This window comes from Drosophila sulfurigaster, chromosome X (assembly GCF_023558435.1).
Source record: "Drosophila sulfurigaster albostrigata strain 15112-1811.04 chromosome X, ASM2355843v2, whole genome shotgun sequence".
In the NCBI taxonomy this organism is placed as follows: Eukaryota; Metazoa; Arthropoda; class Insecta; order Diptera; family Drosophilidae; genus Drosophila; species Drosophila sulfurigaster.
Window position 1 is genome coordinate 9,758,700 of NC_084885.1, and position 12,402 is coordinate 9,771,101.

At 34.8% G+C, this 12,402-nt stretch overlaps 1 protein-coding gene and 1 long non-coding RNA gene across 6 annotated transcripts in view; one reads left to right on the top strand and one right to left on the bottom strand.

The window, feature by feature from the left end:
• Positions 1 to 986: 986 nt before the first annotated feature.
• Positions 987 to 12,402, bottom strand: part of LOC133849225 (pneumococcal serine-rich repeat protein) — a 198,756-nt gene continuing 187,340 nt past the window's right edge. For 4 of the 5 annotated variants that reach the window (XM_062285145.1, XM_062285146.1, XM_062285144.1 and 1 more), the window contains 4 exons: positions 6,765 to 6,931; positions 4,036 to 5,665; positions 2,346 to 2,848; positions 987 to 1,633 (listed from right to left, as the gene is read on the bottom strand). In XM_062285145.1, coding sequence (XP_062141129.1) covers positions 1,360 to 1,633; positions 2,346 to 2,848; positions 4,036 to 5,665; positions 6,765 to 6,931 — 2,574 coding nt within the window. In that variant the 3' untranslated portion in view covers positions 987 to 1,359. Of the gene's footprint in view, positions 1,634 to 2,345; positions 2,849 to 4,035; positions 5,666 to 6,745; positions 6,932 to 12,402 lie in introns of those variants that run through there. The other variant, XM_062285150.1, reaches the window with a different exon arrangement.
• Positions 7,025 to 7,290, top strand: LOC133849259 (uncharacterized). The gene is made up of 2 exons (XR_009895351.1): positions 7,025 to 7,170; positions 7,231 to 7,290. It is a non-coding gene; the product is annotated as an uncharacterized LOC133849259 (long non-coding RNA).

Genomic DNA, 12,402 nt, shown 5'->3' on the forward strand with positions numbered 1-12,402 from the left:
CCAATCGAGTTCAAGTTCGTTTTTGTTTGCCTCATTCTGTTTGCTTTGCTGATTTTTGATTTGATTTGATTTGTTTGTTTGTTTGTTTGTTGTTTTGTATAAATAATAATCATAATAATAATTAGTTATGTTTTGTTTTGTTTTGTTGTCTGTTTGCTTTTAGCTAGCACATACGATTAAACATAGTTACAGTTAGTTACATAAGTATTTTTGTATGTATTGTACACAATGTAAGTGTTGCATTTGCATTTGCATTTAGTTTAAATTACATTTGTCTCTTGCCTCTATGGTTTCTTCTCTTTCCTACTTTCTTTTTGATTTTCGTTTCCCATTTTTGTATGCTTCTATGCATGTGTGTGTGTGTGTGTGTGTGTGTGTGTGTGTGTATGTGTGTGTAATTAATTATTGCTAATGAACGAATAGCAAAAAATTGCATTATTGTTTTTGTGGTGGCTTTAGTTGAGTTCGATTCAACAATCGTTTTGTATATTGCATTTGTGTGCTGGGGACTAATCTCTTCTTCTTCCGCTTTGGCGCTGCCAACTCGTCCCATTTTGTACAATACATTTTTAGCTATTTCTATGTTGATCGTTTAAACCAAATTAAAAAATTCTTGAACTATTTGTAATATTTGTTGTGTAAACGGCAGATTACGGTACTTAGTGAATTCTTCTTTTCTATCTTTCGATTATACAGACTTCTCTCAATAGAAAAGAACAGACTATTTTTGTTTAGTATTGTGGCTTGTTTGTTTGATTTGTTAGTCAGTGGTTTGCCTCGTAGCTACCAGAACCATTTCATTTCATTATTTCATTACAACCTAACAAAATTCTTTAGAAAAACACCTTCACTTATACGTACAATAATTGCAAAGAAAAAAAAACGCATTTCTTCTACTAATTACAATAATTATGCTTTAGTTTCAAATCTTAAACACATTAATACCCGTGCTAATAGTTGCCAATGTTTTTTTTTATATATATCCTGTTTTCTTTGTGTTTATTACAACTTACTACGAAAAAAACTATTCTTTAACCCTGCACACACATTGCTCTATGGCTGGCTCAATGCGCTGACTTCATCTCAGCGACTTTTCCGGCGTTTCGCTCACACATTAAAAAAAAAAAAATTCGATAAAAAAAATTGAATAGTTACACAATTGTTGTAAGTCCTAATAATAAAGTTAGTAATAATAGATCTATACATAAATTTCCATAAGTTTCCTGTAATTTATGCCTCTTGGGTTGTTGCATTCTTCGTGTAGTGTAGTGTACTTTATGTGTTGGTGTGTGTGTGTGTGTGGATTATTTGAGATTATGGAGCTTATCTGCGTAGGAGCCGTCTCCTACGCGCCTCATCTCAGCGCGGCGCATTGTGTATGTGAGTGGTCAAATGCTTGGAGAGGTAATCAGCCCGAGCGAAGCACTTGCCACACGACTCGCAGTGGTAAGGACGCTCGCCAGTGTGGATGCGCAGATGGCGCGTCAGATCCGATTTGCCACCGAATGCCCGACCGCAAAAGAGGCACACGAACGGACGTTCTCCTGTGTGCTTGCGGACGTGCAACTTCAGGTTCTCCTTGGAGCGCACACACTTGCCGCAGAAGGGGCACGCGAAGCGCGAGGTGGCGGGGCTGTAAGAAAATGAAACTCATTAGATCCAGTTGCAAACAAAATTTACAAAAATAATGAGCAGAACTAAGAAAGCTACTGTCGAGTGATCGACCTTACGATTCATTTCGGTATTATTCTAAAAATATACCAAATATACCAAAAAAATCTAAAATGTAATGTATATTGGTATATTATTATAATCAAAATATACAATATAATGCTATAAAAATATACCGACTACACAAAAATATCATAAAATATACTGTATACAATATTTGGTATATTGAAATTTAAAATATACTAGAGTGTCAACTGAAACAGTCGCGCTTTCCAATATACAATTTAAATTGTAATCAAAATATACGATTTTGTTCTAAAAATATACCAAATATACAACACAATCCTAAAATTAAACATATATTGGTATATTATTGTAATCAAAATATACCATATTATTCTAAAAATATACCAAATACAAAAAATATCCTAAAATGTACTATAAACAATATTTGGTATATTTAAATTCAAAATATACCATATTTTAAAAATATACCAATCAACAAAAAATGTCCTAAAATGTACTGTAAGCATTATTTGGTATTTCGATATACTATAACATTTAACATATACCAGATTATTAACCAAAGCAACGAAGTTCTGACTGAAATATACGTTTTTCCCCATATGTTGAGTTTCAAATTCAGTTAGTACTCAAAAGTTGTTCGCACTTACCGCTTGTCACGCTGTCGCTCAGCGGCATCGACACGCAAAAAATTGAGTATGGACGCCTCCTGGGGATTGAGGCCAAGGAACTGCTCGTTGGGTATGCGCTCCGCATTGATCAGCGATGTCAGCGAGCTGAGCGAACTGATGCCGCCTCCGCCTCCGCCGCCGGTGGCGCCACCGCTGCTGCCGGAGTTGGCGGTGCCAGCGCCGCTGCCGCCACTCGAGTTGCAGCCGGCTGCTGCAGCTGCCGCGGCTGCCGATGAGGAGCCAGCTGCTGCGCTGGCCATTGGCAGTGAGACGTGCGCCAAATGCGGTGGCAACTGTTGTTGCTGTGCCTGCTGCTGTTGCTGCTGCTGTGACTGCGACTGTTGCTGGTGATGATGGTGGTGTTGTTGGTGTTGATGTTGGTGCTGATGTTGGTGTTGGTGTTGGTGTTGATGTTGGTGGTGTTGATGGTGATGATAGGAGGGATCCGTTTCCAAGTGGTGTGCGCTGTTCAACAGGCGAGACTGCAAAATTCAACATGGATTAGTCAATGTCTTGAGAAGCAGATAATTCAATTAATCTAATTTAATTGGTAGTAATAAAACCACAATTTTAAACCAAAATTGTTGTTGCAGATTAGACAGTATAAAAGGTTCAGAACAATTGACAATAGCAAATTTGTTTTTTAGCGCAATGAAAAGTAATATTAATATAATTAAATCAATAACACAATTTTCATAGCATTATTTCTAATTTATTTTCAACTCGCAAATTGTTGGTACTAAATCAAATAAACAGAGCTATATAATTATGAACATCAACGCGACTAGTCGACTACGAAACACCCTGTTTGTAAGATGGTTAAGATGTTTCAGATGGTGTTTATTTTATTATCCTTAGCATAATGCAAAATATTTTCAGGCATGTAAATTAATATGTCTAAAGTTTTCCTTAATTTATTTAAAATTCTCTCATTCCGGACCGGCTAGTTTAAGATGAAAAATAATGTTATTTCTCTTTAACACAATAACATCTATCACCCTTATAATATTTTAAGAGAATAATACAAATTTCATTATTTCATTAAAGTTGTTCACGCAATTATCAATAATCAACGAGTCTAGTCAACTGTGAAAGACCCTTTGTATTTTGTGTATAACGAAAGATGGGTTAAAAAAGGAATTCCATTGCTTTTTTGCACAATAAATATTGTAAATATAGCTGTTTACTTAAAATACTAACTATCCTAGTCAACTATGAAAGACCCTGTCAGTATTTTGGATAGAGAAAAAATTGTTAAAATGGTAGGATTGAAATTTAGCTGCTCTTTAGTATGAGTAATTAAAAATATACTACATTATTTTAAGAATATTTTTTGAAATGGATTCAAAATATTATACGTTATTGCCATATTCATTAAAGTTGTTAAATTACCAATATTAGAGAGTCTGTGAAAGACTTTGTATTGTGGATAGTGGAAAAATCTTTATTTTTTAGGACAACTTCATAAAGTAGATGCTTACAAATCTAGCAAGCTTAGTCAACTTTTAGAGACCTTATATTTTGAGCATTTGAAAATTGGTTATGGCGATATGTATTTGGTTTGAAGGCAAAGTTTTCGAGCTTTGATTTCTTGACTTTCGTATGCTTAAGCTACTCACTCTTGCTTGCTTTGCGCGAAAGGGTCTCGAGGGTCTAGCTAGTTACTCACCCGCTTGTTTGTACTATGTATGCCATCCGAGCTGCTTATGTTCGGTTCCGTGGCAGTGGTGGAGGCCGAGGCCGATGAGTTGTTGTCGTTGTAGAGCATGGTGATGCCAGCTGAGTCGATGGTGTTGTCCTGCTCGTGCTCCTCGCTGGCGGCATCGTGCTGAGCGTGCTGGGCAGCCGCCTCATCGCCCTCGCGCTTCACATTGATGCGCAGATCCTCGCCCTCATCGGCGAGCATCGGCTCCTGTGAGCTGGTGACCACATCCTGTTCGAGTTGCACCGATGCCGAAGCCGAGGTGGCCGAAGCATTGTTGCCGCCCAGTTGGCGACCAGAGGCAGAGACACCGACACCGACTCCGATGCCGACGCCAATGCCAACGCCGATGCTCTTCTTGCCATGGAGACGCTCGAGGGCGTGATTGAGGCGATGCTTCTTGAAGCTCTTGAGATAGCGAAACTGCATGCCGCAAACATCGCAGGTGAAGAGCTTGTCGGCCGGAAGGCGGGCGCGATGATTCTGCTCCTTGTGCTTGGCATAGGCGCTGCGATAGCGATACGATTGGCCGCACTGCTCACAGATGAAGGGCTTCTCCTCGCCGGGCCCGATGTGCGGATGCTGGAGTGCCGCATGCTGCTCCAGCAGCCAGACGTTCGGGAAGTGGGCGTTGCAGACGACACAGCGTGTCTCCTCCTCGATGGGTTCGCTGAACAGCGAGGAGCACGTGTCCGAGGGACTCTTCAGCATTTGACTGAGCTGCTGATGCTGCGACAGCAGTGCGCCGCTTGGCGGCGGCGTCGATGAGGTAGACGACGAGGAGCTCTTCTCCTTGCAGCTGCTCGAGGTGTCCGTACAGCTGACCGGTGTGCCCGCCCCCGACAGCAGCAGTTGCGTGTACTGCCGCAATCCGGCTGCATCCACAATGACGCCCCCCGCTGTCCCGCCTGTGACTGAGCCTGGCGTATTGTTGCTGGTGGCACGACGACGTTGCTGCTGTTGTTGTTGCTGCTGCTGCTGCTGCTGCTGCTGTTGCTGCTGGGCTAGAAGTTGCTCCAGCGATTCCTTGTAGAGCAGCGCACTGCTGTTCGGAGTGACAACGCCGCTGCTGCTGCGTTCGCTGGGCAGCTCCACGATGGTCACATCGTCGCAACTGTCGTTGGCATGTTGTCGCTGCTTCTCGTCGGCCAGCTGCGATTCGCTGGCGATCAAGCTCGATGAGGTGGCCATCTGTTGGGGCGATGGAGCGCCCGCCGATTTGCTCGACTTGCTCGACTGGGCAAAGAAGCTGGTGGGCGTGACATAGCGCAGATTGAATGCGGCATGAGGCAGCTGTGGTTGTTGTTGTTGTTGTTGAGTTACTTGTTGTGGTTGCTGTTGTTGCTGTGCTTTGTACTGTGCATCGCTGGAACGGTTCGTTGTGGACTGCTGCTGACCCTGGGCTGACTGCGATTGCGATTGCGACTGCGTTGGCAACGGCGACGGCGACTGCTTCGCTGTTGCCCCGTAGCCAGGTGCAACTGCAGCTGCAGCAGCAGCAGCCGCTGCGGCGCTCTGATAGTCTTTGGTTAGCAGATCGCTGAGCGTTGTAAAACGGTGGGAAAAATCCTTGGGCGCGCTTAACAGGCCGCGAGTTCTGTTCAGAGATGAAACACATACACACAAATCAACCATCAGATTTATAATTATTTATTTATGCTTATTTTTGAATGGAAATTATTTGGTATATTTAAAATATACCAGATTGTTAACTGAAACAGTCGCGCTTTTCAATATGCAATTTAATTTGAGCTTAAATTTATACTTATTTTTAATGCAAATTATCTAATATATTTATTTCTTTTAATAATAGACAAGGCTTTTCTAAAATATGAAAAAGATTTCTAATACTTTTGCAGTTGGGAAATTTTCAGTATCATTAGATTATGACACAATGGAAGAGCTCATCAAATTTATAAATTTTCAATTAAAAACAACTTTGAAAGCTACAGTCAGTAGCTCAGTGCTTGATTTGAGATACCTGCTACCCATTATCCATAAAGCCATATTTTAAAAATATACTAAATTAAAATACCACAAAAATACTAAAGTATACTGAAACCTATATTTGGTATATTGATATAGTACTATTCAAAAGATATCATAGAAAATATATGACTGACTTCTACTTCTACCATTTTTTCAGCAACAATAAATTTTGTTGTTATTATTAGTAGTAGAACTAGTAGTATTTACCAAATATTTATAATTCTTATTTGATTTTCCGAGATTTTCTGGAGCGACAGTGGGCGTGGCAAAATTTTGAACCTAACTTGATTTGCGTCCAAATATAAAAAGTGTTGTCGAAAAAAAATTATATCACTACTTTGTATAGTCTCTGAGGTCTAGGTGTTTATATAGACGGACGGACAGACAGACGGACATGGCTATATTATCTCGGCTGTTAACGCCAAATAAATATATTTATCGTAAGCTTTGGGTATGTTTAGAATCAATAGATTCATAATTTATACGCTTTAAAAAGTTTGTTAAAAATATATATTCATCGTTTTTAAATTTCACACAATCAATGTACTCAGGTGTTAAAAGTGTGATATTTTATATGATTTTGTAAAATTACTACAATTTCTTTATTATATTACACTGTTTTGGAATTTACTTACAAAAATATATTTATCATTTTTAAATTCTGCTATAAATAAATCTGCACTCGTATAAGCAAAATAAAGGCTTACCGCAATGCCTCCTCGGCCAGCCAGGTCTGGTGGTGGAGCAGGCTCAGTATTCTGGACGGATCAATGTCGAAGAGGCTCAAGCCGAGCGGCGTGAAGGGAAATGCGAAGGGCGTGGGGCAGCGACTGGCGGCCATAGCGCTCATCGGTGAGCCAAAGTTGCGCAAGAGCTGTGAATTGTGATTCCGATTCCGATTTGGATTGGAGAGGTAAATAATAATGATATAGAATATATAGTTATTAGATATTTCGATAACTTGTGAACAAAGTCGTGGGCGAGGGGAGCGGGTCAAAGTCGGGGGGAAAATGTTGAAACTAATTCTTCGATTTGCTGCTACTAAAATTCTAAATGGTGAATGGGGACTTTTTGAGGCGGGACTCTGTATCAAGTGTGGGCTTTATTTGGTGGGTGGGTGACTTTTGTGTGTGCTTTGTGTATAGAAATGATAAGTTGTTAAGCCTCAAACAGAGATGAGGAGCATGCGGTGCATTATTTACAAGCAATAAATCATAAGAAATATTTATAAAACACGTACAAATGACTTAAGCATAGAGATAAGTTTGCATCTATAGAATATCATATCTATATCTCATCACGACTATCGAGCAGAAGATTTACTTACGGAATGCGTTGCCAGTTGCTTGAGATGCTACCTTTATTTGCAATAGAAAGCCAAAGTCTTTATAGAAAAACTTTTCAAAGTGAGTAAAATTTCTATTATCAGAGAATAACGCGATGCCAAACATTTAATGATTTCAAATCAAATGTGGACAAATATAAACTGTTAAATAAAAATATGGAAATCCTCTTTTTTTATCGCAAACCCGAATTTAATTTGTAAATATGTTAATGAATCATTATTTTAATTTTCGTAGGAATTGAAGATTTTCAAAACTTCAAATATTATATCTATTATAATTATAACAGCAACCAATATAACAGTTACTATTATAACACATTTCCAATGTTAGAAATTTATTAAAATTATAACAGCAACTATTATAACAGTTACTATTATAACATAAAAATATATTGTAATTATAACAGCATCCATTATAACAGTTACGGTTATAACAGCTTTTCAATATTAGAAATGTATTACAATTATAACAGTTACAATTATAACACATTTTCAATATTAAAAATATATTGTAATTATAACAGCAACCATTATAACAGTTTTAATTAGAATAGATTTGTTTTGCCCCAAAAATTATGCTTTAGATATTACAAAGCAATTGATTTGTTGCTTTGAAATGTTTTGTGAAGCGAAGAAAACAAAAAAATTATACACAATAGTTTCTTATTTCAATGAGAAACTAAAGTACATTTTCTTAGTAAGTAAACACTCTTCAAAATTAACCATAATAACTGTAAAAAATATAAGATTTTGTTTGCCCCAAAAAGTATGCTTTAGATATTACAAAGCAATTGATTTGTTGCTTTGAAATGTTTTGTGAAGCGAAGAAAACAAAAACTCGTACTCGATTATTTTCAATAGTTTTATTTATATAGAATTTACCTTCCTTTCTTCATCATCTTGTTTTTTTTTTCTGTTTCATTCTTTTCTTTTTTTTTTTTTTGTTTGTTTGTTGTTAGTTTCTTTTTGTTTGTTTTGTTTTTTTGTTTTCTTTTTTGTATTTGTATTGTTCATTTTTCTCTTCTTGCATTTCATTTCATTTCTTTTCATGTTATCTCGCTCATATTTTTTTTGTTTTGTTTTGGTTTTTGTCTCTTAAAAAGGGCTACACTGTCATCAACTAGAAATTGCGGTGTCTATATAGCTGGCTATATCATCAACATTATCATCTTCAACTTCCTCTTCATCGTCATCATCATCATCATCATCATCATCGTCATCGTCATCGTCATCGTCATCGTTATCAGCATCAATATCATCTTCTATGTATTGTTGTAGGTCTTTACTTTAGGTTTACCGTGTTTAATTTTTACTTTAGTCTGACTTTAGCCTGTTTTCGGTTTTCGGTTTTCGCTTTCGCCTTGCATTTTTTCGTTTTTTCTCCCTTTATTTTTTTGGGGATCAGCGCTATGGATATTACGATATTTCTCAACCAAATGTTCTGCTTTCTCTGTGTGTGTGTGTGTTTTAACTGATGTGTGCGTGTGCCTGTATGTGTGTGTGTGTGTGTGCCTGTATGTGTGTGTGTGTGTGTGTGTGTGTTAAGGTTTTCTTCATTCGTTTTTCTCTTTTGGTTTTTTGTTATAAACTATGATATGCCTTGCTTTGCTTAAATATTTTGTTTATAAACTTTTTAGCTTTTCGTTTAATAATTTTATATAAATTTTCTTGGGGTTGTCTTTTTTGTTTTCTTTTGTTTTGCCTAAAATATGTTTAATTTACCATTTTTGTTCTTGTTACTTTTGGGTGTCTGTATGCGTATGTGTGTGTGTGTGAGTGGAATTTTCTCTGCTAAAATATTTGTGTGTGTGTGTGTGTGTGTGTGTGTGTGTTGCGTCTATTTGTGGTTGTGCCTGATATAAGCAGTTTCTTCATAATTTATAATCATTATTCAATATTCGTAACGAGTACTCGAACTCGCATTCGCATTCGTACTCGTACTTGACTTGTATTCATTTTATTCAGCATTGGATACAACTCGAAAATGAGTTGGGCTATATGTTTAAGTGTGTTGCTCAGTGCTTTTAGTTTTGCGTTTTTTTTTTCATACTTTTCTTGTCTCTGACTACGAGAAAAAAATAGATATATATATGTATATATACATAGTATTTTATGTATATGTGTATATATATATGTAAAGATTTCTTAACCTTCCGTTTAACTGTAATTGGGTTTTTGGATTTCGAGGGTTTAATATATAGTATTAAATCAAGCTCAAGCTCGTCGACTGGCGTTCTATATATATATATTTATCAGATATATATATATATTTACGTATGTATATGTGTATATATAAACCAGCTGGATCATCGTTATCGATATCGATATCGAACGATGATCGTCATCGGAAAAGAATTAACAAACAAATATACTCAATTTCCATTCCAAAATCGAGGTAATTCAAATATGTTTATGTGCATGTGTGTGTGAGTGTGTATGAGTGAAAAAATGAATGAAACATGCTTGACATAAATTATGTTCTGTTTTTTTTTTGTTTTATATCGATTTATTTACGAAAAAATTATATATACTTCAAATATATATTTGTATATATAGATGTATTTACTTAAAATTGAGTGGAAAAAAACTAAAGTTTATGAAATGGAACTTAAATTGCAATTAATTAAAATTATTTAGCGAAATGTGAATTAAATTTACGTTTTTTGGTTTTTGTTTTTCTTCATGTTTTTTGTTGAATAAATAAGTTTTGTTTTGTTTTGTTTTATGTTTTATGGTTGGTTGAACGCGTACAAAATAATATCAGTAATACCTAAGTGAATATATACCTATATATATATATATATATAAATATATATATATTTTGTATAATCGTAATAAAAAAGACAAACACAACTTAACATACGAATCGATGAAAATGAAAATTGAATTTAGTTTCCTGCTTAACTAGAACTGTTTTTCATCATCTTTAGAATTATAATTATTTTTTATTAAAATATGTTAGTTTCTGCTATGTTGGTCTGTGTGTGTGTGTGTGTGAGTATAAGTGTAAGTGTGTGTGTGTGTGTAACTGCTTGCTTATGTTTAAATTAATTATTTATTGTATGCAAATTGTCGCTCTCTTTTGCTCTTTTGTTGTCTCCTCTTTCTGCTTTATAGTTAGTTTAATCATAATTTATAAATATGAATGTAAGTATGTCTATATTGTTAGGAACATATTGACGTAATTATAACGTATTGCAGCTATTACTTTTTCTTGTTGTTGTTGTTGTTATTCTTGTTGTTGTGTTGCTCATTTTGTTTTTGTTTCGATCACGAACTCTCATCATGATTACTGAAAACTCAGCTCTATATTTTTGTTTTTACGACTCAAATCTATTGGCAAGTCAAAGCAGCCTCTTCCTAAGGATATTCTTCACAAAAAAAAAATTGCTACCCTCATATCATTTCATCAACAAACAAATATCTGAGAGCCACACATAATGGAAAAAAAAAAACAAAAAAAAAATCCCTAAACTTCTGCTTGAGCCGTTTTTAAAGTCTATAACGTTATGTATGTGTGTCTGTGTGTGTGTGTCTGTATCTGATGTACATCAATCAAATCGAATAAAAAAAATGTCATTATAATAAAAATTAAACAAAAAATTAAGATGAGCCTCATAGGAAACTTAAAATTTCAACCGTAGTTAACTTAAACTATTATTTAGCTAATTAAATAATTCATATGACAGATCAATCAATCATTCATGATTGATCAATCAATGCTTCTTTTATCTGTTCAACTGTTTCTGTCTGTATCTATTATTAGTTGCATTTGTTTATATAATTATTGTTTTTGTTTTTGTTTTTGGGATGTGGCAAAATTTGCTAAATTAAATGAAACTTAATTAATGTTTTTATAAAACATATAAGAACTAATTAATCAACTATTGGTATATGGTATGGGCATGTTTGTGTGTGTCTGTGTGTGTGTGTGTGTGTAAATGAAAACATTGCATTTCAAACAAATTGAACTAAACTGAGCCAACAGAGATGAATTCTCTTCTCTTCTTTAAGTATGTTTAATTTTTGTTTTTGTTCTTGTTTTTTTTTTTTTTTTGTTAGCAATTTGTTTTTGCATTTTGGTTTTAATGGGAAGGTTAAAAAATTTGTATTGTTTCATTTTATTTTTGTTTGCATTTTCTTAAATTTTATAAAGTATTTTTTTTTTGCGTGTTTTTAGCAATCATTTTTTTTTCGTTTGTTTGTTTTTGGTTTTAATATGTATTTGTATTTGTTGTTGTTTTGTTATTGTTATTATTGTTGTGGCTGTGAAAATATTTGCGCTCTATAAACTAATATATTTGTCAATAATAATAATTATATTTTCTGGTATTTTTTTGTTGTTAAATGTACTTTTTGTAGTATTTTTTGTGTGGATATGCAAATCTACTTTGTTGTTTGTGTTTCTACTTTTTGTTGTTGTTCATCTTGTTGTTGTTGTTGTTGATTTGGTTGTGACATTTGTGTGTGTGTGTGTGTTTATAGCTAATTCCATTCTTTTTACTTCCTTTTTCACTTGCTTAAATCTTAAATTTTATTTGCTTTGTCTTGAGTTGTCGCTTCGTGTTTTTAGAAACTTTTTTACACCACCTTCTCTCAACGGCCTAAAAATGCTGTGTGTGTGTGTGTGTGTGAATATGTGTATATAGTATGTATATTTAGTTATATGTATATATATATATATTTATATATATGTATATGATTCAATGCCTCCATTGCTCACTAAAAAAATAACTATCAAAAAAACTGCTGACTTCGGATTCTCCTTAGTTTTCTTTTTCTTTTTCTTTTTCTGTTTTTTTTTTTTGTTTCGCTTTATCGCCGTTTTCTCTTTACATTTGCGTTTTTATAAAATATTACTTCAGTATGTATAATGTATATATGTATTGTATATATATAAGTTTATATATATATATATATTTGTTTTTTTTTTGTTCTTTTCATTTTGTTTTTATTTTTTTTTTTTTTTTTAAAGGGGAGTAGGCACTACAGTGTTGTTT